Source organism: Tursiops truncatus, chromosome 20 (assembly GCF_011762595.2).
Source record: "Tursiops truncatus isolate mTurTru1 chromosome 20, mTurTru1.mat.Y, whole genome shotgun sequence".
Taxonomy (NCBI): domain Eukaryota; kingdom Metazoa; phylum Chordata; class Mammalia; order Artiodactyla; family Delphinidae; genus Tursiops; species Tursiops truncatus.
Window position 1 is genome coordinate 34,321,086 of NC_047053.1, and position 19,101 is coordinate 34,340,186.

Genomic DNA, 19,101 nt, shown 5'->3' on the forward strand with positions numbered 1-19,101 from the left:
AGGCTGCAGGAAGGCCCGAGATGCAGGAAGCAGCTGGGAGTGGGGGGAGGCTTTGTGCCTGAGTTGTTCTCTGGGTCCTAGGGTCCACAATGTTCATCATTTTCTGGGATCTGTGGAGTGAAGCCGTGCATCTGGATCTGTCATGGTCTAGGGGGTGGACCTTCACTCCCAGGCCCTGGCATCTGGGGAAGGGTAGAGGGCAACCCCAGGCCCCTTGTTGTGTATGTGGGGGTTGGGGGGAGCATCAAAACAGCTGCCAGGACAGGGAACGTATAGGTCACTGCCCCCCTTCCCCCTCCCTCCCCACACACACTTGCACACAGTGGCCAGAATCCTTTAGAGTAGAGATCCAAGGTAGAGCTCTCACTGGTGAAACTCTGGCCCGAGGCCTCCAGAATTCCTCCTCCAAAACTCCTTCTTCCTGTTTGAGAGGCAGGAGTGCTCTAGTGAGGCCGTGAAGACAGGCATACCACCCCTTCTTTCCCAGCCTGGGTGCAGTGCAGGCAGGTGACAGGACACCCTCTTCAGAATGGCAGAGGGCAAAAGCCAGCTTCGGACTGCCACCTGGGTGATGAGGACCATCTCCTTTCTCTCTTCCCCTTCCTCCTCCACCATAAGGCCAGCAACACTGGGCCAAGGTTTCACGCGTTAAAGGGTGCAAAATGTTCCCTATGGGAAATTGTTAAAATGCAGATTCCAGGGCAATCTGAATTTTTAAAATTTTCAAAGTGAACTATACTAGGAAGCTCCAAGGACATTGAAGGAAATGATCCTTTGCCCCTCCCCACTATTCTCCCTCCACACCTCGGGTAGAGGAGGGCCACACTGAGACCACAGTGGTTGGCTTGCCAACCCCCAATATTTAGTGGGAGTGCGGTTATGTGGGTTGTGAAAAGCCACAGTCAGAGGTTGGGATGGAAGGGTTGAAGTGTACAAGCCAGCGTCTGGGGTCAGTGGAAGGCTGTGGCGAGGAACGGGCAGGGGAGGGGAATACAATCGCGTGGAGGGGAAGGGGAGGGCTCACAGGCTCCGGCCCCGGAAATCCGATCCCTTTAGGACCCAGAGGTGCCAGTCCCCAGCGGCGGCTGCGAGAAGGGCAGCCGCTTGGTCTCCGGCAGCCGCCGCTCGGGCAGAGCCAGAGAAAGACCGAGGCTCGGGGCGCGGGGGGGAGGGAGGGAGGGAGGGTAGTGCAGCGGCGGAGCGGCCCGGGCCGGCCGAGCAGCCATGGGCGCCCTGGTGCCGGGCCCCCCAAGAGCCAAGGCCCCCGGCCGGGGTTGGGGGTGCCGGGGCTACCAGCCCCGCTGACACCGCCTCGGACGATGTGAGCCGGCGCCTCCGCTGCTGCTTCGCGGGCAGGGCTCGCAGTCCCACCGGCCCCGGCCGCCGCTTTTCTAATTTGGGTGGGGGCGACCGTTCCAGGCCGCTCGGTCTTTGGTAGAGGGGCTGGCTGTCTTTGGCAGCTTGACTGGGGGAGGCGACCCACACAGGGCTCTCGGAGATATTTTTTCCCTTTTTTTTTTTTTAAAGCGAGGTTAACTGTTTTGAGCAGCTTGGTTTTGGGGGGAGGCTAAAAAAGGCCTTTCGGGGTTCCTTTTCTCTGGGGGAGGGGGCGGTGGTCCCGACTTGGCCAGCCGCCTGTTGGAAGGGGGGAGCGGGAAGCGTGGGGATGAGAACCCGGCTCCCCCCACTATGATGAAGACGGAGCCGCGGGGGCCCGGGGGTCCCCTCCGGAGCGCTTCCCCGCACCGCAGCGCCTACGAGGCGGGCATCCAGGCTCTGAAGCCGCCCGACGCGCCCGGGCCAGACGAGGCACCCAAGGCGGCCCACCACAAGAAATATGGCTCCAACGTCCACCGCATCAAAAGTATGTTCCTGCAGATGGGCACGACGGCGGGCGCGCCGGGCGAGGCGGGCGGCGGCGCGGGCCCCACTGAGGCCTTGCGGGCGCCCGAGCGCGGCGTGCGCCTGTCGCTGCCGCGGGCCAGCAGCCTAAACGAGAACGTGGACCATAGTGCCCTGCTGAAGCTGGGCACCAGCGTGTCGGAGCGCGTGAGCCGCTTCGACTCCAAGCCCGCGCCCTCCGCTCAGCCTGCGCCGCCGCCGCACCCGCCGTCCCGGCTGCAGGAGACGCGGAAGCTGTTCGAACGGAGCGTCCCGGCGGCCGCGGGCGGCGACAAGGAGGCCGCGGCGCGGCGGCTGCTGAGGCAGGAGCGCGCCGGCCTGCAGGACCGGAAGCTGGACGTCGTGGTGCGCTTCAACGGCAGCACCGAGGCGCTGGACAAGCTGGACGCCGACGCCGTGTCGCCGACTGTCAGTCAGCTCAGCGCCGTCTTTGAGAAGGCCGACTCGAGGACCGGCCTCCACCGCGCGCCGGGGCTGCCCAGGGCCGCGGCCGCCGGGGCGCCCCAGGTCAACTCGAAGCTGGTCAGCAGGCGGTCCCGGGTGTTTCAGCCGCCCCCGCCGCCGCCCGCCCCGTCGGGGGATGCCCCAGCCGAGAAGGAGCGCGGCCCCGGAGGGCAGCAGCCCCCGCAGCACCGAGTGGCCCCCGCGCGGCCGCCCCCCAAGCCTCGGGAGGTGCGCAAGATAAAGCCGGTGGAGGTGGAGGAGAGCGGGGAGTCGGAGGCCGAGGCGGCGCCCGCGGAGGTGATCCAGGCGGAGGTGACGGTCCATGCGGCCCTGGAGAATGGCAGCGCCTTGGCAACCACCGCCAGCCCCGCGCCCGAGGAGCAGAAGGCCCAGGCGGCCCCCGAGGAGGAGGCGGCGACCGTGGCGGCGCCTGAGAGAGGGGTGGGCAATGGCCGGGCCCCGGACGGGGCCCCCGAGGAGGTGGACGAGTCCAAGAAGGAGGATTTCTCGGAGGCGGACTTGGTGGACGTGAGCGCCTACAGTGGGCTGGGGGAGGACTCTGGGGGCAGTGCCCTGGAGGAGGACGACGACGAAGATGAGGAGGAGGGTGAGCCCCCCTACGAGCCCGAGTCGGGGTGTGTGGAGATCCCGGGGCTTTCGGAAGAAGAGGACCCGGCCCCGAGCCGGAAGATCCATTTCAGCACGGCGCCCATCCAAGTAAGTGAACCCCCTCCCCGCCCCCGCGCCGCCCCTGCCACGTGCACGCAGTCGCCCCCGCCTCGCCAGCCAGCCGGGTTTGGCAGGCTGAGTCAAGCCCTGTCACCCAGCCCCCTTCCCAGAAGTTACCACCCTAAGGGGGGCGTGGGGGACTTCCAGCTGTTTGTCAGAGGGGGAAGATTTTTAGGCCTGAGCCGGGGTGGCCTGCTCTGACCTGCCCTCAGGTTCCTGAGCCCGCTGCCCCGCCCAGCTCTGGGGCTCACCTGCCCTGCCCTGCGCGGGTCCTGGGACACCTGCTTTCCCTTCCTTTCCCAGACCTTCGTCCTCCAGAGGCTGCCAGAGGCGTGGGCTTGGGTGGTGGGAAGGTGTGTCTGTGTATGTGTGTGTGCGTGTGTATCTGTGTCCTCAGGAGAGCCTCCCCACTTTGGTCCTTACTCCACTCTGGGCTGGAGGAGCCTGGGGAGCTTAGAAACACCCCTGCTTTCCCCCTGCACCAGAGCTGCATGGGGGGATGGAGGAGCAGGAACGTGCAGTGGCCTGCAGCCCTTCCTCCACAATGTCTGTAGCCCTCACCCCAACTTTACAGAACTGAAAGAGGGAAGCAGGTCTGTGAGGTTGAGCTGAGCTGGGGCCATGTGACTCGGGCCCTGTTCCCCGGGGTGTGTGCTGGGCCAGCTCCCGAGGTGGGGGTACAGGGTTCCACGGGGAGCAGGCGCTTTCTGTGGGTTTTGAGGAGGCTAGGCCTTCTGACGGGTGTGGAGAAGGGAGGGGGTGAGGCTGGGAAACCCCCAGGTGCTTTTGCTCTTGGCCTTGGCAGGACCCAGGCGCTCTTGCCTCATTCTCTGGGTGCCCTCTTTTTTGGGGACTCAGCTGCGTGTACACACACACACACACACACACACTATTGGTGATTGGTTTGTGGGTTGTGCCAGTGCCCTGAGATCCTCAGGAGAACGTTGATGGTGAGATCCCTGGGAGAATTAAGAACCACAGCCCTCCTGCTACCACAGCCTTCCCTACTACCCTCCATTCTCCGCTGGCACCTTCAGCCTAAAGGCTCTTTCTCACCACGCCAGGCTCAGCTGTGCCCAATTCCAAGTCGGCTTCATGGGGGTGTCCAGGCCAAGGAAAGTCCAGCCTTTACCCCTCACCAGTCAAACCCTCATCTGTTTGCCTGAAGTTTCCATAACTACTCCTGGACACTGAAGCTGCCCAAGTTTCCTCTCACCTGCCCCAGCATCTTAACCTCTGTTCCTCTCCCACCTCCACCCCAGGGGGCCTGAAAAGTGCTACTCCCCGCCTGGGCCAGCCCCTTCCCCCAGCTGTGACCTCACAGGCCCTTTCCCCTCCCCTCTCCTCTTCTGAAGGTGCTGGCATCCTGGAGGGAGAGAATTGAAGATTATGGGTGTTTCTGGGGACACTGAGGACAGAGGTGGGGACCACTGAGGCGGTCAGGACCTCCCCCACCACCACCACCGGCAGTTCTCTGAGCTGTCTGATCCCCTCAGTTGGAGTTTGATCTTTCAGCCCTGGGCCTCTGACTGTCTATATTTGACACCTTACCCTGATTTTTGGGTAGAAAATAGCACATGATTTGGAACAGTGCTCTCTGACTCCCTGGTGACTGTTGCTCGCCTGTGTGTGGGAGCCTGTGGTGTGGGGTGCCGCCTGTGCGTGTCTGACGTTTGACCTTACTGGGAATTTCCTCCCCCCACCCCCCAGTTTTTCCCTCTCTTTGCTGCGCCCCCTGCATTGATACTAAGTCCAGGTCTTGTGCCCCTTGGATGACCCAATTGTTGCCTTTACGGAGGCTTCTGCTGAGGACAGAGAGCTCAATTCCAGATTGTCACCTGGAGAGGGGGGACTGGGTCCAGGGCCCTGAGGTAGGCTGGGCACATGGTGGTGGGCAGTGGTGAGGGGTGGTCTGGGACCTCTGAGCCTGAGGCCTGGGTTTCCTGCAGGGGGCAGGATTTGATAGGCTGAGAAAAGAGGGGAGGGCGAAGCCCAGGACAGGCTGTGAGGGTGTTATGGAGGTCAGTGTGTGTGTGTGTGTGTGTGTGTGTGTGTGTGTGTGTGTGTGTGTGTGTGTGTGTGTGTGTGTGTGTGTGTGTGTGTGTGTGTGTGTGTGTGTGTGTGTGTGTGTGTGTGTGTGTGTGTGTGTGTGTGTGTGTGTGTGTGTGTGTTGTGTGTGTGATTGCGTGTGCACACAATGGGGGGGTTTTGTTGACCCACATAGACTGAGGGATGAAGGGACCATCTCTGCTGGAGTAGAGGGTGAGGGTCAAAGGGACTCAGGTACAAAAGGGGGCCAAAGCCAGTTTGCCAGGTCTAGGCACACACCAGCCCCTGTCCCAGGGCCTGGGGCATATGTGCAAAGGGGACAGAGTCTCAGTGACCCACCCTCCAGTCTCATCCCGCCCTGTCACAGGCTAACCCCCGTGACCTTGGGCAGCGGACCTGGCATTTTGCACTATGTGTGGATGAGGTAGCCTGTCCCTCCCAGGAGCTTGGGGCTGCTGGCCAGATGTCAGGGGGGCAGCCCGACTACTGCACAATCCACAAGGAGCTTTTAAGGGTTTGTGTTCAACTTTCTCTGATGCTGTGAAGTTGAGGGCAGTGAGTTAAGTGACCACATGGACTCCTCCAGCTAGGAGCCCCCTTGTGGGAGTGGTGGGGCTTCGCGGGGGTGACACCAAACCAAGGCTGGGACACGAGAGTGCCGCTGCCGGCCTGGGTGCCCGTGGAGCCTGCTCCTGGAGGAGTGGGGCCCTGGCAGGGGCCTTGGGGGAGACGGTGCCCCACTTCAGCTGCTCAGGCCTCAGGCCCAGCCATCTGATAGAGCTGCTGCCACCCTTCGTCGCCCCCGCTTGGCTCCAAGTGGTACCAGCCTGTCGCTGCAGGCAGTGAAGCAGGAACACGTCATGGTACCCCAAATGGTGCTCATTAACCTCCCACCAGGGGCACCCTGCCTGGGCCCAGAATTAGGTACTCCTGCAGAGCCCTTGTCCTAACTTCTCTGCTCTTTGGAGGAGGGTCAGGCTGGGGAATTTCCCTTTCTGCTGAGAGACAGCAGAGGGGTACGGGGGACAGTAAGGCCGGGTTCGCTGTGGACAGTGTCAGAGGCTGCCACCTTCCCGCTCTCCTTGCTTTCTGCAGGGCACTGGGCCCAGGACCTCTGCCCAGGCCTCCTAGTGCCCTGGGGATAGGGGCGTACCTCAGAGAGCTGAGGTTCTAGAGGGAGACTGAGGCCTGGCTGTGCAGGCAAGGCCACAGGGGCTCCTCTGGCCTGCCCTCTCTCCATGGGGGTAGAGGTGGTCCTTCCTGCCTCCCTCCTCCACCCTGGCCTCCACTTCAGGTTCAGGTCAGCTGGGTCCTGGGTGCCCCTCTGCCTCTTTCTACCGCTCTCTCTCCTCCCTTCCCCCTCCCTGCGTCTCCACTCCCGTCCGCCACCCCCCAAATGTGGCATCCTCCAGCATCTCCTTCACTCTTTCTCCTCTGCCCCTCTTCCACTCATCCTGTTCCTTCCTCTCTCCTGCCGTCTGTGTCCGTGCCCACCCTCGCCTCTGTCTGGGACAGGGGCTGTCTGTCCATCTCTCTCTGACCTGGGGACCTGGGTTCCTGAGTGTGACCGTTTCTCCGGCATTGACCTTCCTTTCCTACTCCAGTTGGCCATGCTCATGTGGTCGGAGCTGCAGGGGAGTAATGGTGTGGATGCAGCAAGGCTGGCTCCCTTTCTCTCTCGCCCCACAGTTCCGGAACCAGAAGGGCCCCCACTCTGAGCTGGGGTCATTGCGGGCTGGGGGAGGCCTGTGGCAGGAGGGGAGCGCGGTGGGGGGCGCAGCCTGCCCGTTGGGCCCCCTCTCAGCGGTTTAGCGCTCGCCCTCCTGCGGGCTCCTCTGACAGGCGGCTTCCTCCCCAGGTGTTCAGCACCTACTCCAACGAGGACTATGATCGCCGCAACGAGGACGTGGATCCCATGGCAGCCTCTGCTGAGTACGAGCTAGAGAAGCGGGTGGAGAGGTTGGAGCTGTTCCCTGTGGAGCTGGAGAAGGGTGAGCCGGGCCTCCTGCGCCTCCTCCCCCGTGCCAGCTTCCACCCTGGACCCTCAGGCGCTTCCACAGAGACGTTCTGCTTCTACCTCTAACTGGGCCTCTGTCAGCGCCCCACGGCCCCACAGACTCAGCCCAGCCCAAGCTCCTACCGCCACCACCCCTGTCATGCTGCACTATGTGCTCCTGAAGTCATCGGGCCCCCCGGGAGCACTGGGGGCTGGGTCCTGGGCTGTGTGGGCCAAGCCTTGATGGGAGAGCGACGGTGGAGGTGGGGGGCAGGCCTGGGTGGAATGGTCACATCTAACTACGTCCTTGTGTACAGTGAGGGGGCCGGGAAAAGAAGGGAGGGGCCGCTATAACAGCATTTAACAGGAAACCTGACCAGACTCGGGGGGATCCCCAAGGAAGTGATGCTTGAGTTGAGCCCTGAAGAGGAGATCAGGGGAGTGTGTGGGAGAGAGGAGAGACCTGGTGGATTCAGAGGGTGGGGGAAGAAGGGTGTGCAAACAAGGCCTTGTAGACCACTTTTTTCTAAGATGGACCGGAAGTCTTGCGAGGCCTGGGAAAGGTATTCTAGAGAGACCACACCAGGCTGTGCTGTGGGGTGAAGGGTTATAAGTGGATGGAGAGGGGCCACTGCGGTGTGGACAAGACGATGGCCATGCAGGAGGTGGATGAACAACTTGAGAGCTTCTTAGAAGGTGGGATCGGCAAGAGTCGGTGGTTACTTGGCTTCCACAGAGGGTACGAGGGGGCGGGAGGAATCCAGGTGGCTCCCAGGCCCCATGAAGGAGTGGCAGACAGGAAAAGCCTGTTTGTGGGGGAAGATCATGAGTTTGGATGTCAGAAGCCCGTTAGACAGGCGGGGGCAGCAGCTGTGGAGAGAGGAGTGGGTCTAGGGGGAGACAAAAGCGGGAGGTCTTGAATTGTAAAGGCTGTGAGCAGCGATGAGACTGCTTAGGGAGGGGGGAGATCATCCCCATCGTGGCTCCCTCAGTGGTCCTGTGGCCACCACACACCTGCATCTGCATCCAGACAGTACCCCTCAGCACCTCTGCTGCCCGTCTGTTCTTTGGATGGGGCAGAGGGCAGGCAGTGACCCAAGAGCATCCTAGTTGGCAGAGAAGAGGTGGCCAGAACCATGTCCCTTCCCCAGGTGTGGGACACCCCCACGTGGAGACTGCTTCTTGAGGTGAGGCCATACCTCAGCACGAGGGTAGGGGATGGGGAGTCTCTCACTCTGTCCCCTGCAAGCCCCAGGCTGGAGCTCCTCACCCCACCCCCCTACCTGCTTCTCATCACCCTCTGCTTCGCAGATTCCGAGGGCCTGGGCATCAGCATCATTGGCATGGGGGCCGGGGCAGACATGGGCCTGGAGAAGCTGGGCATCTTCGTTAAGACTGTGACTGAAGGCGGTGCGGCCCATCGGGACGGCAGGTACCGCCTCCCCTTCCCTGATCAGCCATCATGTATGGGGCGGGCCACTACCTGTGTGGGGCTCAGATGTTCGTGGAGCACTACTGTGCCAGGTGCTGGTCCAGGCCCTGGGGGTACAGTGAACAGAACAGGCGGAGTGCTCGCCCTCATGGCATGTGCATGCTAGGAGGCTATATGTAGGTGTTGTGTGTCCTGGTTTTGAGTGTGTGTTGGGCCATGGGGAGGAGAGCACGGGTGTGGAGGCTCTGTCCTAGCAGAGTACCTGTGAGCTTTTTTTTAGTTTAGCAAACACTGAGCCTCTGACCCTGTTGTAGGGCTGGTGCCAGGCGCTGGGGAGTCAGTGTTGAGGCCTTGCCCTCAGGAAGCATGTAGTGTAGTGAGGCAGACGGATGAATAGTGGATACACAGAAAATGGTGAAACAGAGAAAAATACAGGGTGCCACTAAACCCTAAAACAGGAGGGCTTGACCTCTCTGGGTATCAGGGAAGTCTTCCTGGAGGAAGTGATGTTGGAGTTGAGACCCGAAGCATGAGCAAGAGTTAGCTAGGCTGAGGGAGTGGGGCATGAAAGGCATTGCAGGCAGGGCACCGAAAGCAGGCAGGTATAACTGGAGCTAGAGACCACAAGGGATCAGGTGTGCGGTGAGGCTGGAAGAGCCAGTGGGGGCATGCCAGGGAGGAGGCTGCTTCTTGCCTGTGTGCCTATGTTTGGCCTCTGAGGCTGGAGGGTGTGAGTTCTGTGGGTCAGAGGGCTCAGGAAGACCCCCTGGAGTTACGGGCAGCCCAGTGACCCCTCTGGAGCCTCCCTACTGTGTGTGGATTGCAGAGGGGGAGTGGGAACAGCTGTAGGGCACCCCGGGTTATTGTAAGTTAAAGGCTGATATCAGGGGTACCTTGTGGTACCTCTAAGCACAGACCCCTCCACGTGACAGAGGTGAGTGGGTGTCCTTGCGAGGACCGGGGTCATGATGCTGGAGGTGGGGTTGCCTCACTCAGGGAGCTTCTGTCTGCTGCAGCCCAGGTGGCATGGCGGGCTGGGGTTGGGGGGTCAGAGAAGAGGAAGGCAGGCCATCCCTGCTCTTTCACTTACCCCCTCATTTGAACTTTCCAGAGCCTTTCCCATGGTCTCTCGTTGGCCGCGTGGGGAGTGTGTGTGCATGTGAGAGTGTCCCCACACGAGGCATGTTGGTGTGAGCTGTTTACAGTAGGCTGTCTCCTCCATTTCTGTGTGGGAGCCCTGCGGGGAGGCCTGGCATTCTGGGGGGAGGTGGGAGTGGAGGAAGGAGGTGGCCGAGGGTCCCTCCCACGCTTTCGTCCCCCTCGGCGGCCTGTCTGGACCACCCCCATCTCCTTGTGTGGAGAACAAGGGCTTCCAGCACCACAGCTGGGGCGTGTTGGGGGCTGTGCACCTGTATGGGGGCAGGGGGTGACCCTGTGGGACTGTGTGAGAACACAGGTCTCAGGCATTTGGAGGAAATCTGCGGACTCAGGTCTGCACGGAAATGGATGTATAAGAAGGCTGTGTGTTACGTGTGCGCGGCAGGCCCTTGCTGGTGTGCATGGCCGTGATGAGCTCTGTGGATGTCACACTGGTCCGCCGAGTGTGGTGGAGGAGGGGAAATAGCTTGTGATTGTCATGGCAAGTGTGCTTGCCACCATTCCTGGTCCTGGATGCCTGGTCTCACTGCCCATGGGCCTGGCTGATACCTGGTCCTCCGGCCTCATGCATCTTATGCAGGCAGACAAAGTACCAGGTCCCTGTGGGGACTGAGCCTTGAGTTACTGATGGGAGGGGGGCCATGTCTACCCCAGCTCCACAGTTCGCCTCGTGACCCCCCCTAACCAGTGTCACCTCCCTTAGGATCCAGGTGAATGATCTCCTGGTGGAAGTGGATGGAACAAGTCTGGTGGGAGTGACCCAGAGCTTTGCAGCCTCCGTGCTCCGGAACACCAAGGGCCGTGTGCGGTGAGGCCCGGGAGGGTGGGGGCGGTGGGCAGTGGGAGCAGACAGGAGGCTCAGCCCTCATCTGGCCACTTTGCCCAGCTGCCCACGCCTAGTGAAGACTCTGGGTGGCCCAACTTACAGAGGAGCTTTCACCATCTCCCTGCCAGAAGGAACTGCTGTGTTCCTATCCCCTGCCCTGTCTGCCTTCGCATCTCTAGCCCCTGACTGCTGCTAGCCACCAGCACTCAGGCTTCAAGGCCCGTTGTCCACCATGCCTCCACACTGGCCTCTTGGGCTTATTCTCCTTTCTCCCTGCCTGTCCTGACTCATTCATTGAAGATCCGAGACATGCAGGGAGGACGCTATCCAAATTGCAGTTGATCCCTCCCTCCTCTCTAGCCTGGTGATTCCTGTGAAGACTCCTCCCGGGGTCTGTCAATTAAAGGGGTTGGGTTAGCAGCTCCCTACGTTCCTCTCTGGCATAACATTCAAGGACCACTCCCTGCCCCCTCCAAGAGGGGCACTGCCCCCAGAAAAGGGTGGTAGAGAAACAGGATGTGGGTGGCCACGGAGAGGAGGGGCTGGTGCCTGGAAGTTCCACTATTTCCTCTCCATCCTAATCTCTAGTTGCCATCATCCCGCCCCTTCCTGAAGCTCAGGGCCTTGGAGTGCACACAAGACACCCGTCTACAGCCCCAGGGTCGGCTTCGCCAATCCCCTGCCTCGTTTTCTCCCATGTGGTGGGGGAAGAGCTCCTACGCTGGCACCTCCCGAACTCCTGTCCCCTGCGGCCTAGCCTGAAGTTTGACTGACGTCTCCCCACCCCACAAACTGGCCAGAAGGGCTAGTGGGCCTCTGCTTCTCCTGGGAAGGAAACCCAATAAGGGCCCCCTGCTACCCCATTCATTATTAACACTCTGCAGTCTCTGGACTCAGTTCTTTCATTTCACCTCCCTGGGAGGACCTGGATGTGGAGAGGGGAATACCAGCGGGGAGGATGGTGGCATTTTCCGGCCAAGGACAGAGACAAAGGGAACGATGCTGGTGCCTCTGCAGATTTATGATTGGCCGGGAGCGGCCGGGTGAGCAGAGTGAGGTGGCCCAGCTAATTCAGCAGACCCTGGAACAGGAGCGATGGCAGCGGGAGATGATGGAGCAGAGATACGCCCAGTACGGGGAGGATGACGAGGAGGTAGGGACTCCGCCTGGCTGGCAGCGTCATCGCCCCCTGGTGGCTTGATGGAGTATTATAGCCATCCTCTGCCTCTGCCACTTTCCAGGCCTTGTGAAGAACCCCAGAGCAACGCTCCTATCCTGGGGGAGCCCCCAGTCTGAGGGAGGCGATGCAGACCTTTCCCCTAAAGAACCTCTAGTCTGATGGAAGAGTCACACCCTCTGTCTTCAGAAAGCCTTCCTGGTCCTACAAGAAAAACGTAGTTCCCTCTAAGAGCCCCCACTCTGAGGGGACCTAGTCTGAGGAAGGAGACAGTTCCAGACCTCAGGGGACCTGCTGTGTGAGGGGGAAAGCAGAGGCTGTTTCTTCAGGGCCCTCAGTCTCACAGGGGAATTACCCCTGTCTTCTGGGGACTCTCCAAGCTGTTGGGGGTAGACACAAACCATGCCCCTGGGTGACCCCCAGTCTGATGAGGGCAGCGTGAACCACACCCCTGGGTGGCCCCCAGTCTGACATGGGCAGACTGCTGCTGGCCTAGGCCCCAGTCCTCAGGGCTGAGGGAGGTTGTGGTGGGCAGGGTGCACAGCCACCTGTCTCCCTTCGCAGACAGGAGAATACGCCACTGACGAGGATGAGGAGCTGAGCCCCACGTTTCCAGGTGGCGAGATGGCCATCGAGGTGTTCGAGCTGGCAGAGAACGAGGATGCCTTGTCCCCTGTGGACATGGAGCCTGAGAAGCTGGTGCACAAGTTCAAGGAGGTGGGCAGAGGGGTCCCTGGGCTGGTGGAAGGCAAGGGCAGGCTGGTATCCAGCCCCGCAGTACTGCCTGCCCCAGCCCGAGCTGAGTGCCTGTGCCCCTGCCCCCACAGCTCCAGATCAAGCATGCCGTGACCGAGGCGGAGATCCAGCAGCTGAAAAGAAAGGTAAGAGCGGCGGGGAGTGGGGGTGGGGCGCTGGGGGAACGACCCCTCCACCCTTACACTGCACATGCTGGCCCTTGCCCTCCACCCACAGGTGCGTGCAGAACCAGCCGCTCTGAGGTGAGGGAGGGTAGTGTTAAGAGCACAAGCTCTGGACCCATCTCTCCACCACTCACTTGCTGCTCTGGGTCTCATTCTCCTCACCTGTAAAATGGGTTGATAACAGTGCCAACACCGTAGGATCACTGTGAGGATAAAATAGAATAATACGCGTAAAGTCCTTAGTACAGTGTCTGACACATAGTAGGTGCTCAATAAAAAGTTGTGCTGTTAGCCGTCAGCATTCTAACAGCTGAATGTGGATGTCTTCACGTTCACGCAGTCCCACACGTGTCCTCTACACACAAGCCCAGCGGTAAACGTAAACCATCCAGGGGTCCAGGCACGTGGTACCCACAGACTCACTCACCCAGACACCTAGAGACACCCACTCTGCTCAGACATAACACGGGGACAACGGACCCATGCTTCACATGGCAATACCTCTGTGTCCGTCTGCTGTGTCCGTCCGCTGTGAGACACAAGAGGAGTGTCACAGGACGTGCGCATTCTCACAGAGATGCTGATGCTACCAGTTGGTGCACACACGTGACATCTACAAACACACACATGTGCTATGTACAGACACCCACACGAGCACACTGGGTGCCCACACCCTCACAGGCATAGATACACAGACTTCTGATACACGGTCTGTACTGGGTCCCTGCTGGGCCTGGACATTAGGAGTCCCAGTTCCCCTGGGGCTTCCAGTGTGGCAGGGAGAGGCAGGGGCACATAGGGACTGTGCAGACATGGTACACACATGTGCACTCCCACATGTGGGCTTAGACCAGCACACCTGGAGAGAGGAGAGCGTGAAACAGCCCCAGGGGGAGGGCAGGGTTTAGATGACTGAGGCAGGGGAAGGGCATTCCTGGCAGGGAGACCAGCGTGAGCTTGGAGGCTGGCTTTGGAAGGAGGCCCACAGGCTGTGGCAGCCATTCCTGTGGGGGAGAAGTGGGAGACAGCTGGACTGCCAGGGTGGGCTACGCTTGCAGTGTCCTGACACCCTGCTAAGGGCTCCAGCCTTGATTCTTTGGCCGTATGGGGCCACGAGGGGGAAGGTCACTGCCGACAAAGTGCGAGGCGTGGGGGTGAGCAGGACTTGGAGGCCGGCGAACCAGTTAGAAACCCGGGTGATGTCCCGGCAGGGATGGGCAGGGCTGCCCAGGGCACAGGCAGAGGGAATGGGTAGGAAGGGCGGGTTTGAGTTGCATTTTCTAGGGTGAGGTGACAGGCCTTGTTCCTGGGTAGATGCGGAGCATGAAGGGGAGGAGCTGCTGGGCGCCTTCTAAGTGCTCAGCGCCATCTAGGACCTGTGATGGGCGAAAGCAGATTTGATCCTTGCCCTTGTGCGGCTTAGAGTCTCTGCACCGACACTGGTATCACAGAAGCTGACCCGGGCTCTAGAGGAGAGGACAGGGCCGCTGAGCTAGAGCCAGCAGAGCCTGATGCAGCCGGGCTATGTGTGGGCTGTGCTGTCAGAGGGGAATCACGGGAGACTTCTAGGGAAGTGATGCACTAAGGAGAGGGCCTAAGGGTGAGCTAGTGGGAAATGACGAGGCGGTGGGAGGGTAGGTGTGGGCATTCCAGGCGCAGGGAACGGGGAGGCAAAGGCCCTGCAGCAAGAGGGAATGTGGCAGGTCTGAGGATGTGCACGAAGGCCTGTGTGGCTGGGACACAGAGGGCAAGGGGTGTTTGTAGCCAACGAGGTTTGAGGGGCAGGCAGTGGGGCTTGAAGCTGAGCCCTCGGGTGGCAGTGAGATGACGGCACCTTTGGATGGAGGTGGGCTAGTCAGAAAAGGAGGAATAGGTTTGTGTGGGTGGGGGCAGGGTGCCTCTGAGGAGCTGGGAGTAAATTTGGGCTGGAGGTGCGGGGCTCAGTACACAGAGGTGGTGAAGGAGGTGAGTAGAGAGAGAACAGAGTCCCCAGGACTGGGCTGTGGGCGCTGGGAGGTCTGCACTGGGGTGGCCAGGGAGCTGGGAGAGGAGCCAGGACTGTTGAGGAAGCCACAGAAGCCAGGGCTGCAGAGAGGGGATAGAGGGCAATGGTGACCCTCACCTGCCCTGCTCCTTTACCTCCACCATCTCACTGCAGCCTCTGTGAGCTTGGCAAGGAAGGAATCACTCCTGCTTTACAGATGGGAGGACTAAGGCTTAAGACAGAAGTGGCCTTACCCCAAGGCCCCGAGCTAATCAGCGACGATCCTGGGCCTCCGGCCTTCTAGGAGTGTGGCACGTGTCAGGGCCCCTGGCTGGGAAGGCTGAGGTTGTGGTCCCACCTCGTCCCTCTCCAGCATTCGGTTCTCAGGCCCAGCCAAGGAGAGTCAGTAGCTGGGGGGCAGTGGGCTCCGTATCTGCGGGAATCATCCAGCGACTCTGGCCCCCGCCAACCCAGGGGTGTTTCTTCCTCTCAGCTGCAGAGCCTGGAGCAGGAGAAGGGGAGGTGGCGGCTGGAGAAGGCCCAGCTGGAGCAGAGTGTGGAGGAGAACAAGGAGCGCATGGAAAAACTGGAGGGCTACTGGGGCGAGGCCCAGAGCTTGTGCCAGGCTGTGGACGAGCACCTGCGGGAGACCCAGGCCCAGTACCAGGCGCTGGAGCGCAAGTACAGCAAGGCCAAGCGCCTCATCAAGGACTACCAGCAGAAGTACGTGGCTGGGGGCTGGGCTTCCTGGGCCTAGGGGGGACTGAGAGGCCTATGGTGGCATTCCCTCCCCACCCCAGCCAAGTAGGGAGGCAAGGAGCACAGAAGTTGGAGGGCCCTGTGGTGGGGATGCCCGGGTTTGTAATGACTGGGCGCCAGAGGCAACAAGCCAGGCCCCAGAGGCTTTGGGAAGAGCTGGGACCTCCCGACCTGAGGACAAGGAGCCGGCAAAAGCGGCCCAGGTGGAGCCGAGGACGGGGCCGAGGACCCTGAGACGCTCTGGATGGAAGCTAGACCAGACCCCCTTACCCACTGTCTGTCTCCCCCTGGTACCCAGGGAGATTGAGTTCCTGAAAAAGGAGACGGCACAGCGCCGGGTTCTAGAGGAGTCAGAGCTGGCGAGGAAGGAAGAGATGGACAAGCTCCTGGACAAGGTAGGCCCAGGGGTGCCCTAGGGGCAGGCAGGGCAGCCCCCGTCTGGCACCCACCCTGTGGATCCTGCAGGGAGAGAGAGGAGTCATGCTGCTGGCTGGGAGCTCAGGGTCATGTCTCCTTCAGGGGGGCCCGAAGGGCGGGACCATGCCCAGCGCCCAGGCCTGACTCCCTCTCCCCTTTGTTTTTCAGATCTCGGAACTGGAAGGAAACCTGCAAACACTGAGGAATTCCAATTCTACTTAACAGGAATCATTCCTTGACCGGACAATAATTAATCCCCTCCCATTGTCCTCCTCCCTCCCCTGTCCTCAATACTTCACCCCGCCCCCTACCAGCCTGGGGACAGGTGCCCCGACTCCCCCACCCCTCCACCCCACCTCCCCCAGCTTCAGGGACCAGAGGGCCCATATTACAGGCCCCCTTAAGGTGGCCCCGGGCAGACAGGTGGCTGGAAGGATGGCCTCCTTCTAGCCTTTGGGGCTGAGGCACAGAGGCCATGGGATGCCAAGGGCTGGCCTGGGTGGTGGATGGACACGAGGACCTGCAGACCAAACTGCCAGACGTTACAACCTCCAGCCTTTGTCTCTGGACTGGAAAGGGGCCGGGGGCTCTCCCAGCATCTCACCACCTGGAGGCTGCTCCCTGCTCACGGGGCTCCTAGGCGGCCCCTGGGCCTCTCGACTTGAGTCTACCTTCCTGTCCCTTCCCCGCTCCCCCGTCATCGTGCTGTTCTGTTGCATCCTGACCCTCCTGCTGGGAGGGGTTGCCTCTACACCTCTCCTCCCATCCCTGTCTGCCCTCCCAGGATGGGTAGCGTCTACCCAGAGCCTGGAGGCTGGGCCTGGCCCTGCACTGATTTCTCACGTATCCTGCGTGAAAAGGGGAGAGTCCGGGACACCTGCTGCCCAGCTCCCCCTTTGCTCGGGGCAGCAGCCCTCAGTCTCTCCTTGTGCCTCCCCTCCCCCAGGTGCCAAATAGCCACAACCTCTTCCTGGAACTGTTCCGCGGCCTCTTTGGGGACCAGGTTTCCTGGCCGACCCTGGGAATGAGCGGGAGGACAGGAGGTCAGCTTAGGGGGCCTGGTTTTAGGCAAGGGGAACATTTGTCACTGGAGAGCCAGGCCCTGTCCTGCCCTACGCAGGGCCACACCTGGAAGCCTTGTACTAACACGGCAGAGATTCGGCCTCGCCCCACCCACACCCACAGTTTTCCAATGTTTTGACTGGAGGGCAAAATTTTACTACTTTTCATCTTTTTGGAGACCAGGGCTGCCCTGCTGGCAGCCTGCTTTCTAAGTGAAATCGACTCCGTTTCCCCACTTTAACCCCAAATTGGGGCTTGGACCAAGGGAGGTGAGACCCTCACCCCAGGTCCCCTCCCCTTTCAGATGACATCTCTCATTCTGCCTCTTCCTCACGCCCCTGCCTCAGCCTGGGTTTTTGTTCTTTTTTTAAAAAACGACGCTTGTTCCATCCATTTTGGCTTTTCCTCGTCCCCTGTAAATACACCATGCCATCGATCAGTATTTCTCAGCACCCACTTCCTGCCCCCAGACGTGCGCCTACCCCCGAAGGAGCTGGCTGTCTCAGTGCCTGGGCCCGCGCACTTCACCTCCTCGGCCTCAGCAGATGGAGGGGGCGGGGCTGGGTGGGCGGGGCCGTGGGGGGGGTGCTTCTGGTTTCTCCGGCCGGGGCCACCTCTGTCCCGCCTTCCACAGGACTGCGTCTCTGTATATAATATATATATGTATGTATTGTTCCCGGTTTTGTACGGACCATGCCCTCTGTCAGGTCGTCCCCATAAAAGCAGCCCCCAGAGCCTTGCTGCCTGGTTTCTTGATTCGCAGGAGAGGGTGGGGGGCAGAGATGCCAGTCTGAGCCCAGTGGTCTCCCGCTAGTGCTACCTCTGACCCTGAGGATCTTTATACTGAGAACCCTTGTTCCCGCAAACTCCATCTGCCACCATCCCCCCACCGCCCCCCATCCCTTCCGGGCAGGGCTGGGGTTTCTAGAGCTTTCCTTAGGCTCATCGCTTTCCTCTTTTTCAAGGTCTCTGATGGAATTCAAAGGATGGGTTAGATACAGTAAGGTGAACCCTGAGTCCCTCCCCTGAGAAGTGTAACCTGATGGGGATACCCAGCCCCTAGTTTTCCGGAAGTGCAGCTGGGGGTGGGAGATGATATGTCAGAGCAATTTTGTCGCCTGGGTTCTAGAGATTCCCTCTGGCAGTAGCCAGAGAGGCCTTAAGTAGTCCTAGACCTCTGCTCTGTGCCAGCAGGTTTGGTTGCTAACTCACCAGTTCTAATACCAACAGGCCTGGGAGTCCAGATGCCAGGGTTCCAGGGACAAACTTCAGTGAAATCCCAGACAGAGATGAGAGCAGGGGGCAGTGGGGCCTCTCCTTGCTCTGGGAGCTGTGTGCTATGTGTGAGAAAAAAGTACAAGACACTTGTGTTCAGTGGCCCGGCCACCAAGAGGATTCTCACGGTCCCCTTTGCCCTAAAGAATGGAAGTCCCAACATTAGGGCCCTTCAAAGTCACTTTGGTGGGTCCCTGACAAACCCGAGACGAGTGGCCTCTACCAGAACTCCCAGTGGCAGTCGGCTCCTGGGGTGGCCACTCCCTTCTGGATGGCTCTGTCACACAAGTCTCCTTCACGTCAAGCCAAATTCTGGCTTCCCATAGCTTCATTCCAAAAATCCTAGTTCTACACCTCAGGGCCATATATAACCAGTCCAATTCTGCCACCCACCTAAGAATCACCTGGGAACCTGGAGATGGTGGCCATGCCTCTCTAGGCATTTTCTCTTACAAGTGGCTCTTCCTTGGAACACTGCTGGGAAGACAAATCCAGGTGGCTGAATCCCAGGATCAGAAACCACCAAACCACAAGGTCACAGGTCATATCTCCAAGTTACAGGTGACTCGGGCCCTGCTCAGGCAACCTGGCCAAGAAGACCCAAGGAGGACTTCCCTGGTGGCACAGTGGTTGAGAATCCGACTGCCAATGCAGGGGACCCGGGTTCGAGCCCTGGTCCGGGAAGATCCCACGTGTTGCGAAGCAACTGAGCCCATGCGCCACAACTACTGAGCCTGTGCCCTAGAGCCCATGAGCCACAACTGCTGAGACCGCGTGTTACGACTACCGACGCCTGCGCACCTAGAGCCTGTGCTCCGCAACAAGAGAAGCCACTGTGATGAGAAACCCACGCACTGCAACGAAGAGTAGCCCCCACTCGCCACAACTAGAGAAAGCCCGCACGCAGCAACGAAGACCCAACGCGGCCAAAAATAAATAAATTCATTAAAATAAGAAAAAGGTCCCAAGGA

The 19,101-nt window shown here is 60.4% G+C and overlaps 1 protein-coding gene and 1 long non-coding RNA gene across 5 annotated transcripts; one reads left to right on the forward strand and one right to left on the reverse strand.

Annotated features, from left to right (window-relative positions):
• Positions 1-1,176: 1,176 nt before the first annotated feature.
• On the forward strand, positions 1,177-17,589 carry PPP1R9B (protein phosphatase 1 regulatory subunit 9B). 4 transcript variants are annotated; one of them, XR_012328780.1, is made up of 10 exons: positions 1,178-3,063; positions 6,983-7,115; positions 8,432-8,552; positions 10,414-10,518; positions 11,554-11,689; positions 12,278-12,430; positions 12,541-12,594; positions 15,092-15,340; positions 15,675-15,771; positions 15,962-16,013. XR_012328780.1 is itself a non-coding variant. In XM_033846746.2 (10 exons), the coding sequence occupies exons 1-10, from the start codon at positions 1,690-1,692 to the stop codon at positions 16,013-16,015; spliced, it is 2,457 nt and encodes an 818-aa protein (XP_033702637.1). In that variant the 5' UTR covers positions 1,179-1,689; the 3' UTR covers positions 16,016-17,589. The 4 variants fall into 4 exon arrangements, 3 of the variants coding, with proteins under 3 accessions (XP_073654433.1, XP_033702638.1, XP_033702637.1); XM_033846746.2 differs by having other exon boundaries at positions 1,179-3,063; positions 15,111-15,340; positions 15,962-17,589; XM_073798332.1 differs by lacking the exon at positions 15,675-15,771 and having other exon boundaries at positions 1,177-3,063; positions 15,962-17,589.
• Positions 10,436-15,111, reverse strand: LOC141277409 (uncharacterized). Its single transcript, XR_012328782.1, has 2 exons — positions 13,135-15,111; positions 10,436-12,836 (listed from the first exon to the last, which is right to left on the reverse strand). It is a non-coding gene; the product is annotated as an uncharacterized lncRNA (long non-coding RNA).
• Positions 17,590-19,101: the final 1,512 nt, after the last annotated feature.